The following is an 18,295-nucleotide window of genomic DNA, read 5'->3' as shown; positions in this document are numbered from 1 at the left end:
ATGCAGCTGGCCACATACGTCTCAACAGATTGTCGCATTCCAGGCCAATAAAAGCGTTCCTGAATCCGGTAAAGCGTCCTCGCCGAACCCAGATGGCCAGACGTAGGGTCGTCGTGCATAGCACGCAGAATCGCTGTGCGAAGGCTCTCCGGCACCACTAGGAGAAAACGTGCGCCAGTGCTGGAAAAGTTCTTCTTATAGAGGAGTCCATCACGTACACAGAAATGGTTTGCTGTCGTCGAGGCGGTCGTAGCGGTGAAGAGCGGTGTTAATTTATCGTCTTTTCGCTGTTCGGTTTTGAAGCAGTCGAAGTCTGGAAAACGCGGCGACACAGAAGCCACGAGGTGATCGAAGTCGTCGGCGTCACAGTCCGTAGTACTAAGTGGCATACGCGAGAGACAGTCCGCATCAGCGTGTCGTCGACCACTCTTATAAGAGACGGTGAAGCTGTATTCTTGCAGTCGGAGCGCCCAGCGCGCAAGGCGGCCACAAGGGTCACGAAGATTAACAAGCCAACACAACGAGTGGTGGTCGGTGACCACTGTAAAGGGGCGTCCATACAGGTAAGAACGAAACCGCTGAACCGCAAATATTACCGCGAGGCATTCTTGTTCCGTCACAGTGTAATTCTGCTCGGGCCTACTTAATGAGCGGCTTGCATATGCGATCACGTGTTCGCGGTCACCGCAGCGTTGAACTAGGACGGCACCAATACCTATGCCACTGGCATCCGTATGGAGTTCTGTCGGAGCTGAAGGACTGAAGTGTTGAAGAACCGGTCGTGACGTCAGCAGGAACTTCAACTGACGAAAAGAAGAGTCGCACTCCGGAGTCCACTCAAAGGGGGTGTCCTTTCGTAGCAGGCATGTCAGCGGATACGCAACGTCGGCGAATTTAGGAATAAATCGGCGGAAATAGGAACAAAGCCCCAGAAAACTACGGAGCTCCTTGACACAGCGCGGTGCACTGAACGCTTCAACGGCTGCTGTTTTCTGGGGATCAGGGCGGATGCCATCCTTGTCGACGAGGTGCCCAAGCACAAGGGTTTGGCGGTCTCCGAAGTGGCATTTCTTAGAGTTTAAAACTAGACCAGCGTTTCTGATGCAGTTCAGGACAATATCCAGACGCGAGTTGTGTTCGCTGAAGGTGCGGCCAAAGATGACGACGTCGTCGAGATAGCACATGCAGATGTTCCACTTCAAGCCACGCAATACAGTGTCCATAAATCTCTCGAAAGTTGCCGGAGCGTTGCACAATCCAAATGGCATCACATTAAATTCGAAGAGCCCGTCAGGGGTTACAAAGGCAGTCTTCTCCTTGTCGTCAGGATGCATCGGAATTTGCCAATAGCCGGATCGTAAATCTACTGAGGAAAAGTAAGAGGCGGAATGAAGGCAGTCTATTGCGTCATCAATACGTGGGAGTGGGTACACGTCCTTTTTTGTTACAGCATTCAAACGGCGATAGTCGACGCAAAATCTCCAAGATCCATCTTTTTTTTTAACAAGAATCACTGGAGCTGCCCACGGACTTGCTGACTCTTGTACGACTCCCTTTTTCATCATTTCGTGCACTTGTTCGTTGATAATCTGGCGCTCTGATGGTGAAACACGATATGGCTTTTGTCTAATCGGATTTGCCGAACCCGTGTTGATGGTATGGCGCGTTCGAGACGCAGGGATTGCAGGTATATTGTCCTTCTGCGCAAAGTCGAATACCGAAACGTGCTTCGAAAGCACACCCACTAACGTTCGGCGTTCACTCGTGCTGAGCGATTTATTGACCATCGACAAAAGGGCCGTTTCCGAACTGTGGCCGTAAGGTTCTTCCGGCACATCTGTAAGTTGAGCCACTGATAAGGACGCGTGTTCCCTGGCGAAGGCTAATTTCATGCCGTCAGATAGTATAACGGGCTCCTTAGAACAGTTTACGGTCCATAAGCCAGTGCGTCCGCCTTTGATCGACACCACACAATGTGGAACCAAAACATTCTTCTTCATACAGTTAAAGTGCATCGGTTCTACGGTAGCTTCGAAGCAGTCGGAATCGGCGCCGCAACAGACAACGGGAACGCAAACGGTAGATGATGCAGGTATGACCGTATCACCACAAACACACAGTGTAGTTTCGCGATCTACAGGGTTCTCCAGGAGTCCTGATGGAATCCTACCACTTAAGAATACTTTTCCGGTGCGGCAGTCGACAGTAGCACCACACTCCCGCAAGAAGTCCATGCCGAGAATAACATCATGGGTCGACCGAGGAATAATTACGAACTCTGTCGTAATAACATGGCCTCCCAAAAATACGTCAGCACTACACACACCAATAGGTCGCAACGGCTCACCACTCACTCCACAGAACTTTGAATCTTCGTCCCATTTAAACAAAACCTTTCGCCCTAACACGTGTTTAAACGAGACACTCATGACCGAAATTGTTGCGCCTGTGTCCACCAGAGCCATCACAGGGACATTATCCACAAGCACGCGCACTTTGTTTTTCAGCATCAACACAGGAGGTATTTCTGTCAGTAGCACGTCTCCAGCGACCTCACCTCCATCGGCCGCGCTAGCTAGTTTTCCGGTGACGAAGGGGACGCGGTGCGACGCAGCGGTGAGGGAGAACGGGGAGCACGACGTTGCGGTGGGGGTGTCAAACTTCTGTCAGATGCTGGGGAGCGATTCCGGGAGCTGCTCGGCCAATACTCGTCGCCAGACGATACGTGCGCTGGCCACGGGGCACCGTGTGGCCGTTCGGAGGGCCGAAAAAGCTCTGACGGCTGGCCATACCACGTGGTTATACGCTGGTTGCAAAACCGCGATATATGACCCGGGACACCACAGGAATAACACACCGGGAGAGGTCTAAACCTTGGTCGTTCGTCGATGAAGCGGATATTATCATTTTCCCGCGTGTAGTGGGTTGGTTCGTGGCGAGTGTCACGACGATACATCGGGCGTCGAGAAGGCGTGCGCTGAGTGCGTTGGTCATAGCGCGGAGTCGGCGGGCGTGTTGTCATCCTCGACTGTGGGGCTGCGCTGTACTCCACGGCCGCTGCGGTAACCATCGGTTGCCAAGGGGCCGAATGTGGCGCCGTCATAGCCTCACGTGACGTGTACACGCCATGGTGGTCACCAGTGGAATGCGACAACCCTTCGCGGCGGGAAAGTTCCTCGCGGACAATCTGTCGGATGGTCGAAGGAAGGTCGAGGCAAGGACTCGTGTCCACACTGGCAGCCGTCGTAACGTTTGCCAACCGACCAAACTTTGGCGCAATCCGACGCATCTTTAGCGTTTCAAAAGTTCTGCAGTGCCGTATGACATCGGACACAGAACTGAGGCTCTCCTTTCCAATTAGAAAATTGTACACATCCTCAGCCACTCCTTTCAGCAAATGCCCAACTCTCTCTTCTTCCGACATGCGAGCATTGACCACCTTGCACAGCTTTAACACTTCTTCGATGTATGTTGTGCATGTCTCACCTGGTAGCTGCGCCCGTTGCGACAGTGTCTGCTCCGCACGCTTTTTTTTGGCGACTGAGTGCCCGAAACACGCCTTTAACTCGTCAACAAAATGGTCCCACGTCGTAAGCGCGTCCTCGTGGTTCTCATACCACACGAGGGCGGTATCGGTCAGGGAGAACACCACGTTGGTGAGCTGAGCGGTTGCATCCCACCCGTTGGATTTGCTCACTCGTTTGTAGTGGACGAGCCACTCGTCGGCATCTTCCCCCGCTTTGCCTCCGAAGGTGGGTGGAACTCGGTAGTATGGCAGCGGACTGCTAGGCGCTGCCCTCGAAGTGGCTCCTTCTTCTGGCATGTCGAAGATGGTCACGGCTGATGGCGGGAGGCCGGCAAGTCGACGGCTTCGACGAAGCTGCGGCAGTGATGGTTCCGTTGTTGTGAGCGATACCCCGCACCTCCACCACTTTGTTACGCGCGAAGGAGACCGTTTATAACCCTGACGGATGAAGGGGACCGTTTACTTTAGGTCGCGAAGGTGAGCGCAAGAGCGGTCAGCTGGTTTATCAACTGAGCGTCGTTCTCTTCTTCCTTCTTCCACTCGGGACCGCAAGCACGTTCACTGGTCTTCGTTTTCTTCATGCGTAACAATATATATATATATATATATATATATACATATATAGTGCATCTGAAAGATAAAGAAAAGAGTACAACTCTACAGTGTAATTTTTTCGTAATAAATCGACGTCTTCTTTGTGATATGCCATACTTTAGGCGGCTTGTGACATCTCAAATTTCTAAATTCACAGTCCTACGTGTTAGAAATATGGGTAAAAAGTTCTTGGAAGGCCCTTTCCCACACTTCCAAAGTCACAGAGTTGGCGTTACCTGGCATAGACTCCAGAAGTGTGGAACAGAGTTTCAATCTGGGCGTGCGGCATGCAGCCTGTGAAATATTTCTAATTTCAAAGCCAGCCACTGGTTTCCAGCCCTATGTCTACACAAGTTCTCTAAATAGGTTGCTGGTGCTCTGATTTCCCAGGTGAATACTGGCTTTTACTCGTTTCTGCATCAAATATCCTTTTAAAGCATAGTGATCCTTACAAAAATAACTGGAACAGAACCTGCTTTATAGATATATATATATATATATATATACACAGGGGACACAGCTTTCTGCATATTAAGGGCTATTTTTACGGTGTTTTCATTTCTCTTTCAAGTCTAGAGGGTGTGCCAGATGGAAAATATGAACGAAGTAAAACGTCGTGGCTGTATCACCTTTGTGCGCAAAACACATATAGCAGTCACGTTTTACGGTCTGAGAAATCTTAAGGAAGCAGTGTGAACAAACTTTGCTTCAACAGTTCATGAAGTTTAATATGTCTAGTTCTCTGCCCATTCATATAGTTCAGGAAAATATTGCACGTATTCACCATTGAATACAAAGCCTAAAACATTTGTTTTATCTTACAACAGGTGGCGACACATCTGCGCTACGCTGCCTACCTTGCCTTTGCAGCAATGCTAACAGCACTCTACTATGACATTGGTGACAAAGCAGCTCGAGCAATAAACAATTTATCTTTCCTTATACTTATGCTATCCATACTGCTCTTCCAGTCAACAATGCCGACTGCTATGATCTGTAAGCATGATTTTTTTTATTTATGTTCATGTTTCTGTTCCTCAACCCTGGTGCATAGCCGCTGATGGAAATATACGAGACCGAGAATCTGGCGGTCACTGAAAATAGCACCAAAAAAGCAATACACATATGTTAGCAGCAAACGTGCTAAACAAGTGTGCTTCAAAATTACTAAAGTAAAAGGACCTGGAATTTTCTAAAATAAGTTATTGGTTATAGTATGTTTCAATAATTGAAAGCAAATAGTTTGCCGATTAGGGAAATAATATTCGGAAAGGTAACAGTTCTTTTCGCGGGAAATTGTGTATGGCACAACCGCATTCGACTAGCTAATGGCCAGTCTCGGGGCCTATAGCGCTATTGATGTAAATGTAGATCCTTGTGTGGTATTAGTAAATACAGGGGATGTAAAATCACATAAATGGTTGGTCAATGGCAGTCGGGATACCTTTGAGTGTGATAAGATGCCCTGTATGGCTTAAATTAGGCGCAAATGTTGAGGGAATTTAGCGTTAAAAAAATCGATACACCATCAGGAAGAGGGCACGCACACAAGCGCCACTCTCAACTGTTTATTAGCAGGAAGGGGGCGCAGATGTATACATATCTTGCCACGCATGCGCATCAAAGATGTACAGCATTATCGCATAGGAATTCATATCCGGAAGCGTGCCGCTATGAAAGGCCGCTTACTTGTGCAGCAGTCTGGTACCTTGGATCCTCCCCTTCAACAGTTATGCTGGACCAACTAGCCCAACAGTTAGTTCTTAAATTAAGCAAAGTAGAAGAAAACACCATTGTGTTTGCTACACTCAACACCACTGCTGTACTACTGCAACACCGTGCTAACCTCAGCACCATTACGCTACCACCGAAAGTATATCATAAATGGCAGATAACGATAAGATTGCTCGCGGGAGGAAGTTAGTGACTTAATTTTTCAGCTTAACCAAAATGTGGGAGTTAAAACTTAAGGGAAGGTGATTCTGACAAGCACCATATTCTCTACTAAAAAACCTCCGATGTTTATATTAAACAGCGAATCGGAAAACAAGATACTGTGAACTAATTTGCACAACATCAAAAATCATCTATCATATTTTTCCCGAAATCTACTTTTGAAATAATTGCGACGACTCACATATTTGAGGTTCACTGACCATATATATATTTTTTTCATCACAGTTCCAACTGAACTGAGTGTATTGTTGCGCGAGCACCGAAATTGTTGGTACAAGCCTGGGATGTATTACCTCGCCAGAGTGTTGACTGAAGTCCCCTTCCTGGTAAGTGCATTTTGAGCTATTGTTAGCAAGTTTCCGAGTTTATCTCCTTTGTTTATGCCTAGTCAGTGTGGTATACATGGCAATGATCGAGTGGACGCAGTTGCACAATGTGTCCATGACGGCGTCAACTTCGTTTTATTCCTCTTTCGAGAGCCGACGCAGAGAAAAAAAATTTCGCGCTTGCGTGTGAGCTAACATTAGCTCAATGGAATTCATCCGAATTCACAACTGCACGCCTTCTTACCCTAGACCTTAATTTACAGCTCCGCATTCCGCCTGACCTTCCATGACGTGACTTCACCCTTCTAGTCCATCTGTGGCTTGGAAAAGCATTTTCAAATGCGTATTCCTTTATTTTCACTTTATGACCTCTGCGGGTGCAACCAAACAATCGCCCAACCTTCTTTGTGAGTGTCCTCGTTTTAACCCGCAAAGAGCAACCCTCTCAGCCACCCTAGACCAATTGGACAAGTACCCAATAACGAAAAACAACACCCTTGGAGACTGGCCTACATGAACATCAGCGCGAGCCGTTATGAAGGCATTTTACATATGATCCCCGGTCGGTGTGCAAATTCAATATCGGTGATCCCACGCCCTGTAATAGAGAAAGAGAGATGAAGTGGAAAGGCAGGGTGGTTAACCAGATATTAGTCTCCGGTTTGCTACCCTGCCCTGGAGTTGGGAGATAGGGGTTACAAAGAGGACAGAGGGGAAAGAGTTAAGAAAATCACACAGAGAGAGACACACACACAAACGACCTTCCAGTTAGAGACATTGACAAGGGCCAGTAGATTGCAAGAAGCGCAGTAGTGCTTGCACGGCCTTCTGTGACGTTAAGTCCTGTCGATGATGTATAATTCCTTCTTCCGATTGTGGTCGGTCGTCCAGTTGGTCGAGCTCGTGGCGAAGGGATTCCCTCTGTGGACTGTACTGCGGGCAGTCGCACAAAATATGGCCAATCGATTCTTCATTGCTGCAGTGGTCACAGGTTGCTGTGTCGGTCATCCTTATGCGGGATGCATAGGCTTTGGTAAAAGCAATGCCCAACCACAGTCGATACAAAAGCCTGGCGTCTCCACGGCGAAGCTTTGATGGGGCTCGAAGGTTTAATGGTGTATCAAGGGCGTATAGTCAGAAATTCCTGAAATGTGCCTCATTCCATTGCGACGTGGTGCACCGGCGAACAAGCAGGCGGAGCTTCCGTGCTGCATCAATTCTAGAAAGTGGTATTGATACGTGATGGTCCTCAGTATAGGCTGAACGCGCAGGTCAAACCCAATAACATTTCTGCGCCTGCCAAGGACCTACCTGCTCCATGGGAAACTTGTTTATGTTCTTAAACAAAAATTGTAGCGGCTCGCCAGCGGCGCCTGGTGCCCGAGTACTGGGGTCTAACCCCCGTATTCAGAAATGCGCCTTAACTTCAAGACATGATCTAGATGTCGCCTGGCGTGAACGTGCCCTAGACGCTAGTTGAGTTTCCTTCAGCGCGTTCGCGTCAGGCATTATTTTGACTAAGTCAAGCATGGGCTTCAAGTTAAAGAGCATTTCTGAATACGAGGGTTAGACATCACGGCCTAATTTGCTAGAATTGAGGTACCGGCCCATTGTGACATTCAAGCTAAAGCGATAAATCCCAAGATAGCCGCTGTTATAGCTCGTTATTGTTCTTGCTGCAAAAAAATGCCACTGGCATGGCTACAAACATGAAGCTCCAGAAAGTTCAAAATTTTTTACATTAACGCATGAAAGTCAGCTATTCCACAGATAAGCTCTAAGCCTGTTATAGTCGAACAGCGGATGTTGCTGGGCGAGTTGGTTAAAGTCTAGACGGTACATATTAGTGCAACGTGGGAACAAAGACCTAATAGGAGAGAGTACTTAAGTGTAAATGTTTAATTGCAGAGGGAGCTCAGAAGAATGCCATACATGCTCAGGCGTGCAGCAGTCACGTGAATGAAGTCGCAGCGTTGTGACAGACAGTTGTAACTCGTTTCCGAAGAGATAGAAGACATTCCTAATTAAGTTCGTGCCTCCTTCTAAATATAGAAAGTCTCCAACAATTCTCGTGCCAACGTGTCACTGCTACCTGAAGCAGTGACACATTGGCACAAGAATTGTTGGAGAATTTCCATATTAAGAAAGGAGGCAAGCAGTGGCTAACACTTAAAGGCAATGTAATGCCCACGTAACTGTGGACTGTCTATGTTCTTCAAAGAAAATCACGCAGAACCTCTTTGCGTAAGCATTGTGCCACTTTCTCATCTCCACGCAGCCCTGTGTCATTATCAATGTCATGAAACTTTATCCGGCCTGTACAAACGACAGCGCTGTGGTGACATTAACGGCTGCGGACGACGGCGCCAGCTGCGCTGATTACGTTCCGATCGTTATAAGCCGCTATCGCTCTTTAGCGCCTTATCCATCCGCGTCGAACCATTGACCAAGCGTACTCGGGCGGCGGCTTGGTATGGCACCGCCGCGCGGGCAGTACCTTAAAAGCGATCTGCGATGCCGCCAAAGAGTGCCGACTCGTGATAGCTTCGCGCGCTGTGTTCCCGCCGCTTAGCCTCTGAGAGAGACGCGCGGACCCGTATTTTGAAAGCGATCTGCAAAAGTGGCAGAGTGAGGCGTGTGCTGAGATCTCCGTGAGCGTTGTGTTCTCGCCGTTTCGATGGCGTTGAAGCGAGAGGCGATGGTAAATCCGCTCGCTGCTGCGGGCTCTAGCTTGAAAGCGGTCGTCTTAGGGACATAGGGAGGGGCGGTTTTCTGGTTGGGAAAGCATAGAAATGCTTGCACACTTAAATATAAGGGTTTTACGTGCTGAAACTACAATCTAATTATGAGGCACGCCGTATTCGGGGACTCCGGAATAAGTTTGACTACCTGGGGATCTCGAACGTGCCCCCAATGCACGGTACATGTATATTCTTGGGCAGCGCACACACAAACGGAACACGAGAAAGAAGACAGGACAGGCGCTGGTCTAACAACTGAATATTTTTTTTTGAAGGAAAAGGTTATATACCCAGTAATCATCAAAGTCATGTGGATTACATGAAAAAGTTATCATACACTCACGAGCGATGAATAAACAAGATCTTTTCGTTTGCCAAAGGAAACTGACCGCTGACGTATACAAACTTATACAAATGTTCTTGCTCTTGATTATGTTGTATGCCTCAGCAATCTCACGTGTGCGCTGATCTGGATGCTTCATAATAATTGAGGTGTCCTCAAAATAAGACGCGCAGCCGCAATCACGACAATGGCTGGGAAGATGCGACGACACCATTCCCTTTAAGGAATCGGCATATACACGTAGCCAGATATTTAAACACCAGTCAGTCTGTCCGATCTGTCTATGCGCTGCCCAAAAATGAATAGGTGCCAACTGGCCTGCTTTTCAGTCCTTCTGCCGCACGATACATGCACGTTTGCATTTCGCCCCCATTGAAATGCGGCCGCGGTGGCCGAAATTTGATCTCGTACCATTGGACTTAGCAACGCGACACCAAAGCCACTACGCCACTTTGTTCTTTGATGATAGTTCATACTCCCGTGCTCGGCCCATTACACAGAGTCCAGTTTGGCGTTCACAGGTCTTCCCACGCGATAGCGCAATTTAATATACAACGGCCGTCGTAAATATTACTGAAGGGCTGGTGCGCTTCTTATGGCATTCGAGCTTGTTGTCAACGCGGCTGATGCGCTGACACATCCCAGCCAAGTTGCATGGCACCGAGGAAACAACTGTCACATGGTACTTATTGTGAGGTTTAAGGTTGTGGGATAACTTCTGAACATACGGCGCCAAAGCAGGCTTGCGCCCTTGGACGGAGCTCGTCAATTTTTTCTTGGTGCCTATCTTTTGGAGGACGCGAGCCTTCTCTTGAAATGGATCTGCGATGAGTGGAGTCGGATGTACGGGTCCTACCCTGAAAGCGATCAAAGGTACATTTAAACTGGTAGCGGAGCTTCCATAGAAGCCCACATATGTCAAGAAAATGGCGGCTCGTTGCAACCATCGCCATCCACGTATCGGGGGCACAACTAAGAGCAAGCAAAAAATAAATAAAAAGTTACGTCACAATTGTAAATGCCATTCACGTCAAGGTCGTATGCCCCTTGGTGCGAATGTCTGAACCGCTACGCCAGCAGTTATTTTTCTTTGACGGCCAAACCGAGCTTGTTACTCGCCTCAGCTGAAGCGCCAACGTGTCATTAAACTATAGGAGTGGCGTATGTCTTAATCTGGATATAATGAGGTTGTTATAAAAATTAAATTAAATTATGGGGTTTTACGTGCCAAAACCACTTTCTGATTATGAGGCACGCCGTAGTGGAGGACTTCGGAAATTTCGACCACCTGGGGTTCATTAACGTGCACCTAAATCTAAGTACACAGGTGTTTTCGCATTTCGCCCCCATCGAAATGCGGCCGCCGTGGCCGGGATTCGATCCCGCGACCTCGTGCTCAGCAGCCTAACACCATAGCCACTGAGCAACCACGGCGGGTTCTGGAATAATCCTACTAATATATTTGACCAAGCAAAATATCTTTCAGTTGATGAAAAGTTCTATGGCCAGCACACAGTTGTAATGTATAGCAACATATGCGAAACCTTTTCACAGAATCATTCGAAATTCCGTGCGACCCCATGTATTCATATCCAACAGTTACCAGACAACATTGCCCCACATTATCATTTAGAAAACATTCTGCTTAATAGTTTTGCTGCCCGTCGGACACTCAGAGCCTTTGTTACTGAGAGTGAACGAACAAAGCGCAACCTTTCTTCGCGGAGCATTCCGTATTTATCGTCACCACGGGACAGCGCATCGGATGTCACAGCGTGAACTTGTCCGATAACAAAAATCCGCACCAACTAGCCCGCCAACGCATTGTGCTGCACGCACACCTTTCGCAAACAAATGCCGTGCGCTAGGTCACGCAAAATTTGAAGTGAGCGCATGCCACACTTTCAACAAACAAGCAAGGAAATAACGAAACTTGGTTGAAGCCGCGCTGTTCAAGTGCGCAGCGCTGTGCCGCACGACTTAATAGCTGGTTTACACAGCATTGCCAAGTCTTGCGCCCGAATCACTGGTTGATAAGGGTCACCAAAAATGAACTAATAAATTGTGAAATAGAAAAAATAAACATTTGTTCTTTTAGTGCAGGACAAAATATTTTAAACTGAATATTTGCTCGTACAACAGTATTTTAACTAAACATTTTCGAACATTTTTTTTTTCACACATTTTATAGTTTCAGTGTTTGTCACTTCAACCCCCCCCCCTCATTTAGTCACGCTTCACTCGGTCACCACTAAATCATATATCTGGCAATAGATTTTGGCACGCTTTCGTTCCAAGCTTCGCGACCTATTTAGATGTGCCTTTAGATGTACAATCTGCAATGAGTGCAGAGCCTAGGTGCGTCATAGCTTCGTATGCGCTGTGTTATCGCTTTACAGTTTGCATTAAAGCAACAGGCAGCACGAAGATCAATTCGCTCGCTGCTTCTGTCCCTCTACCCCAGCACAGCGTTTTGACAGCGAGTGTCTGCGCTCGTTGAGCGAGATATGTTTCTGTTTGCATGTGCGCGCGTGGCCCGATATCATGTTAATTTAGTCAGTAAGCGAATGTTTACGAGTTTGTGCGGGTAAGACTACTATCCTTAATTGGTATAGCTGTCTACTAATTTGATGTCGCAACCGATGATTCACCTTTCGAGCGAAACGGCGACTTTCTTTTTTTATCAGAGTTTTGAACACTGACGAACCACCCAACACAAGCCACGCCCTAGAACAGGACCTAGCTTCCCAAGAGCTTCTGCATCTCTGGTCTCGTAAACCACTTCAACGCCTGCAGGGCAGCCCTTTTGATCATTTTCGAGCGACTTTTTTTTTCTTTTTCGCTATCTGTAAATAACCCCATTTTTAGAAAACAAAAAGCGCTAATGCAGGGCTCGTAGCATGTGCTTTAATTCCTGATGATAGAGAATCGTTGCAAGCTCACTGCTTGCCCTGAGACACAGCCATGAATTAACGCATGCATCACCTCACCTGTCAACGAACCTACTATGTTCTATAGCGAACGTCAGCGCAGGTGGGCAAAAATTATTATTGAAACGCTAAGCTAAAATAAAGTTCACGCAAGCTAATCGAACAAACTGTACGTTAAACTAAGCTTTCACCAAGAAAAGGCACAAAGCTACCACAGTTCATTGATGGTTTCCATGACTATACGCGAAATTGCTTCAATAATAAAAGTCAAACGCTTGCAGAACAGAACATCGCTTACCTGTCATCTTTGGTGGATGTAAATAACCTGGCGTACACCGCAGAGCCGCACAAGTACTGCGATTCCCCGACATAGCCATCTTGCCAACTGATGCCAGCTCGTTTGTCTCAGTCATTTCTTGACACCCCGCTAATGAGAGCACGGTTCCGAAGTTTCACGTGTTCGGTCTTCCAGCAAAAGCAAAAACTGTCGCCAAGGTCTAGGAATATGCGCACAACACGGCACAACACTCAACAACGCCCACACCAAGCATGTGCGGCTAAGCCAGCTTGGCTTGAAGCCATCAGTCGTCGCCGTCTCACCGTCTCTGGCTAGTCACAAAGTACATAGTCATCTCAGGCGAAACCGACAAACTCATGTGAAGGAAAGGGAAAGCGCTATTGTTTTCATCACGCAATAAACATCGTTGTATTTTAATATTGTATTGCTTATAAAAACACCGTAACAGCTAGCACAACCGAAACATTGCAGTTTATGCAATTTTATCATTTATATATTGTTTAACAGCAGGCCACGGTGAGGGCGCCGCTTCATTCGATAATGAAACTAGCGGTTGCTTTCCGCCGGTTGTGCTATACCACTATAGTGTAGGAAGGCCTATGTAGGTCACACTGCACACTGTGTCAACGGCCGAGCATTGGAGCATGGACTGTCACTAAAGATCAAAGACAATGCGCACTTACTTGCCCCTAGCATTGCCTGCAAGTGTGAGCCGCTGCTTCGCGAGATCAAAATACTCTGCAAAAGCACTGACAACTTAACACGAGAATTGTTGGAGGCTGTGCATATTAATAGAAGAGGCATGAATTGCGTTAGCAGTACGTCTATACAGGCTGTTCCACATAATTTGAGCCAAGAATTAAAAAATGAAAGGCGCATCGGCAGCGAATTAAACCGAACGCATACTATTCACAATAGCCTACAGTAACATAAGCAATTTTTTTTGTTTTCTCGATAACGCACTAATTAATTAGTTTAATTACTGAACTTTTAATCATTGGCTGAGGACCCCATGTATGACACGCAGGCTTGTAGAGCACCTTCAGAAACCACCGATCGAGTTATTTCCTTTACGATAAGTCTCACGTAGTCCTTTTTCCCGGGTTGCAAAGAAAGCCCGCGAAATATGAAAAAAAGAAAAACGTGACGGAGCGCTTAAGTAGTGGTATCGTGCTGCTCTCAAGCGTGCGTTTGGTGAACAAGGTCGGTTCCCGTCGGATGGCGGCTAAACTGCATACTGTTGGGCGAGCGCTGCCGATAGAATAAAGAACGCCCTGCCGCTTCCTCGTCCCCAATCACGATGCAGCCGATCTTGTTCACTGAACGCACGCCTGAGAGCAGCACAATACCACTGCGCAAACGCTCCGTCACGTGGCTTTCCTTGCAACCCGGAAAAAAAAAGGACTACGTGAGACGTATCGGAAACGAAGTAACTCGATCGGTGGTTTCTGAAAGTTCTCTACAAACATGCACATCACACTTGGGGTCCTCAGCCAATAATTAAAAAGTTGGATAATTAAACCTAATTAATTAGAGAGTTATGGGGAGAACGAAAAAATGCCAGAGTTACTATAGGTTATTGCGAACAACATGCGTTCGGTTCAATTCGCTTCCGACGCGCCTTTCATTTTTAAATTCTTGGCTCCAGTTATGCGGGACACCCTTTATATCTCTTAGGAAACAAGTTCCAGATGGGGGGTGGGGGGGGGGGGGGTTGACACAGTGCCGCGACTTTTAAAACGTGACTACTGCAGGCCTGCGCATGTGTTGTACCTTTGTGACTTTGCTCTACGAATAAACAGTTCAAATTTACTGCCCACTCTGTTTCTTCTTATTTCCTCCTACTACAACTAAAGAAAGAGAGAGAGAACACATATATTCGGGCCATCGAGGTGGTTACTCTTGAAGTCCAGTGGGTGGTGTCCTCATTCCAGGACTCCACTGGCCATGGCTGCTCAACGTACTTGCTGGATGATAGCTTCTTGTCCCGTCAGGGTATCGCCGGTCAGCTGTACCTCCCACCGCTCAAATGACGCGCTAGGCGTCTTTAAGTGTTGAGGTTTGCCCCCGCACCCCCACGATATGTGAAAAAGTGTAGGGCGTGTGTCGCCCTACCATCTACATCTACAGCTACTACAACTAAAGTATTTGTTTCCACGTTGCACTGATATGTACCTCCTAGCCTGTTAGTCCATTCAACAGAATAAATAAAATTTGTTTGCCTTCACAACTTCCCTAGCACAACGCAACGAGAGAATAGGAGAGATTGCTTGTAGCCTGTGGAGTTTCCTTAATGCACCACCTGGTCAAAGACGCAAAACGTACGGAAACATCCTTGGTCAATCGCTTCCTTACTTATTTATTGAAAATCAGCGATAAAGCATCAGCATGAGGGCTAGCGGACATTTCCTTTCTAAAGGTAAATTTGTGCATGTCATCCGATGTATCAGCACCTATTATAGTGTGAATGTTAGAACATGTAACCGTACGCATACATTTTTGCAGATTCTCGGACCAAGTGCGATGATTATTATCGTCTACTGGGTGACGTCACAACCGGCTGAATTGTGGCGACTGGCCTCCGTGGTGCTTTTGGGCCTACAAACATGCTCAACGACCCAAGGCTTAGCTCTCGTTGTGTCAGCCTCGACCAGCGCTCAGGTGAGCAGAATGGCTAATTTATGTGTTGCGCATGCATTCTTTTATCTTTGAAGATAGTCATTGAGCAAACACAGTTGACTCAGTATAGATAACAGCCGTCATGGAGACATTGCGTAATCAAGCAGTCCAGAAAATATTCCTGAACATACTAGCAAATATCTACAGAGGCTACACCGCAACAACCTCAATTTTCCACAATAAAAGTGGAAAAACGTCGACCAAGAAAGGCGTCAGCAGTTCTAATGCAGCTCTATATATAATATATATAATAGCAGCTCTAATGCTATTCACTGCATGCTTAGCAGACATATTCAATCTATTAAACTGGGAACGATTCGAAGTGAGCATCAACAGCGATTATCTCAACACTGGCGATGAATTGCAGCAAACGATTCAAGACTTTAACCAAGAAATTGTAAGAGTACGCTTGAAGATTAATATGCAGAAGACAAAGATGATGCTGAATAGCCTTACAAGTGAACAAGAATTGATGATTGGCAATCAGCCTTTAGATTCTGAGCAGTAGTACGTTTATATAGCTCAATTATTTACAGTGGACCCTGATTAGGAAAAGGAATCTGTAAGGGTGATAATTATTATGTTTTCCGGAATTTTTAAAAGTCGTCTGTGGCAAATAGCATAATTCTTGTCCTGCAGTTTGATTATTCGAAGAAGCAGACATTACTTGCACGAGAAGTCGAAACACATAGTCAAATAATTCAAAAAATCACCATTTACATTTTGAATTAATTACTTTAAAGCCCGTATTGCAATTTACGAAACGTAGCTGGTCAGTTTGCAAGATGTATCCACTTGAATGAATCTCCAAGATTACACAAGTTTCCAAATATTATTTCCCAAAGTGTAGAACGAAATGCACGGGCATTCTGGTAACTTTTGTGCTTCAGTGCATAAAAAAAGCGTTTTGATTAAAAAGTTAAGCGGAACAATCATGCATTTGTATGGCGAGTTTGATCGCGCATGCCTACAAACTGGTGTAATTCTGGAAATTCGTTCCTAGTGGATACGCCTTGCAAACTCACCGGCTACAATTCTTAACTTGCATTTTGTGCCTAAGCTAATTGATTAAGCAGTTAAGCAGTTAATGCTTGTTAATTGCTTGAATATGTGTTTCGATTTCTCGTGGAAATGATGTCCGCCACTCTGAATAATCAATCCCAAGGACTACAATTATGTTATCTGCAAAGGCGATATCTGCAAATTTCGAAAATGTTAAAAATCATAACCCCGTATAATGCTCACGCAAGCCCCTTCACAGTACTGGCTACGCGCCCTAATCGGCCAATACTCTTTGCGGAAATATACGGGACACGAACGGATGCATGGCCTACCTTCAGCCCATATAGTCCTAATTTTGTTCCACGTAAACTTCCACCAAATAAGCGGGATATTTTTGAAACAATGTAACCCTTATTTAGTGTAATTTCTGTAGAACGAGAATAAAATGTTCCGCTTACTTAACGAGACTTATATGGAACATGAATAAGAATGATATGCAGTAACAGGGACAAAAGCTAAGCCACCGAAGGATAAGCCGACGCTCCAAGACATTCGTTCGATGTTCCACTTCCTTAGTGGAACTCTTGTGGAACAAGACTAAGAATGTAGCCGTACAATTGTTCTTGATAAAAAACATGTCACAAAATAGAACTTTTGTCCAACTTTACAGTAAGCCTAATAGGAATAGGTGGTACAGTGGGGGGGGGGGGGGGGGGGATGTACAACCGACCATATATTTATAGGAGCTTTTACAGCTGATACATCAAACTGCAGGTACTTTTGCTGTTCGAACACTAAGCTGAATTTATCTTTAGATATTTTCGACTTGTTTAAAAGTCATGTTTATTTAGGAAAGCCGCACCACCAACATGTGCGACTTTCCAAGAAGTGAGCCCGTCTTTAGGACCTTAAATTAAGTGTCGGCACATTCAAAACGTTTTAACGTTCAGATAAGAAGCTTAAACAGCACCTTCCACTCTGTTAATTAAAGCTATTCTATCAGACTGTCAGGCTCAGTGTACGGCAAGATTTTTTGTTCGTTCTTGATTTATATAAACATTTACAGTTAGTCCGGTCAAGCGTTCCTCGGAATCTACCACACGTTTTATCACTTAGATTTATAAATCGTAAGCTTAGGCATGCCACTGGCGGATCCAGAAGAGAGGTGGATCTCAAACCCCATAATAATCTTCCCTTCTGACACACGCCGGCGCTTCGCCATTCACAAAATAGAGCCATGCCATGACCTCCCCCCCCCCTCCCCCGCACGCTTTTCTCATTTCTGGATCCATCCCCGGCACATGCAGTGTGCGCGTCGAATTACGCTGTTTCAGCACTGTCACAGTCTTCGAACAGCGCAATAGTGTGGTCTCTTGAGTGAACACTTATTAAAAGAGCAAATGTGCGCCTTCGAATTTTTTTGAACATGTACTCATATAGGTTAAATATCCGGCTGCACTTTCAGACGGCTCTCTTCGTGGCGCTCCCCGCTGTGTCACCATCGTTCTTTTTCAGCGGTTACTTTATGCCTCCGAAGCTGCTCCACCCTGCGGTGTCCTGGGTAACCCAGTTGTCCCACCTTCACCATGCACTCCAAGGCATACTGTATGCAATATACGGCAGCGGACGTGCCGAACTGCACTGCGACGAAGACACGTTCTGCTTCTTCGCTGACCCCGAGCAAGTCCTCGTGGAGACTGGCGCTGAAGACGCCTGGATACCTTTGAAGTTTGGTATCTTGCTCGCCATGGACGCCTTCTACAAGACCATCGCTTACGTCATTCTCAGATGTCGTCTGCGACTGAAGAAGTAGTTTTCTCCTTGCGAGAAGTTCGCGGCACGAGCAAATACGCCGACGCCCACACTCTACTAGTCAGAATCCTGACGATCCAACCGAGAC

At 46.5% G+C, this 18,295-nt stretch overlaps 2 protein-coding genes across 4 annotated transcripts in view; one reads left to right on the top strand and one right to left on the bottom strand.

The window, feature by feature from the left end:
- Window positions 1-13,094, bottom strand: part of LOC142582612 (uncharacterized) — a 156,092-nt gene extending 142,998 nt beyond the window's left edge. The window contains exon 1 of one of the 2 annotated variants that reach the window (XM_075692507.1): window positions 12,715-13,094. In XM_075692507.1, the coding sequence (XP_075548622.1) occupies window positions 12,715-12,829 (115 nt within the window). In that variant the 5' untranslated portion in view covers window positions 12,830-13,094. The remainder of the gene's footprint in view (window positions 1-12,714) is intronic. The other variant, XM_075692504.1, reaches the window with a different exon arrangement.
- Window positions 1-18,295, top strand: part of LOC142582607 (ATP-binding cassette sub-family G member 1-like) — a 41,754-nt gene that overhangs the window by 22,913 nt on the left and 546 nt on the right. For both annotated transcript variants that reach the window (XM_075692492.1, XM_075692491.1), the window contains 4 exons: window positions 4,948-5,116; window positions 6,302-6,402; window positions 15,220-15,375; window positions 17,861-18,295. The exon at window positions 17,861-18,295 is cut by the window's right edge. In XM_075692492.1, the coding sequence (XP_075548607.1) occupies window positions 4,948-5,116; window positions 6,302-6,402; window positions 15,220-15,375; window positions 17,861-18,208 (774 nt within the window). In that variant the 3' untranslated portion in view covers window positions 18,209-18,295. The remainder of the gene's footprint in view (window positions 1-4,947; window positions 5,117-6,301; window positions 6,403-15,219; window positions 15,376-17,860) is intronic.

The sequence above is a fragment of the Dermacentor variabilis genome, chromosome 5 (genome assembly GCF_050947875.1).
Source record: "Dermacentor variabilis isolate Ectoservices chromosome 5, ASM5094787v1, whole genome shotgun sequence".
NCBI lineage: Eukaryota > Metazoa > Arthropoda > Arachnida > Ixodida > Ixodidae > Dermacentor > Dermacentor variabilis.
The sequence above is the reverse complement of the archived record's forward strand: the minus strand, read 5'-3'. Positions and strand labels throughout refer to the sequence as shown.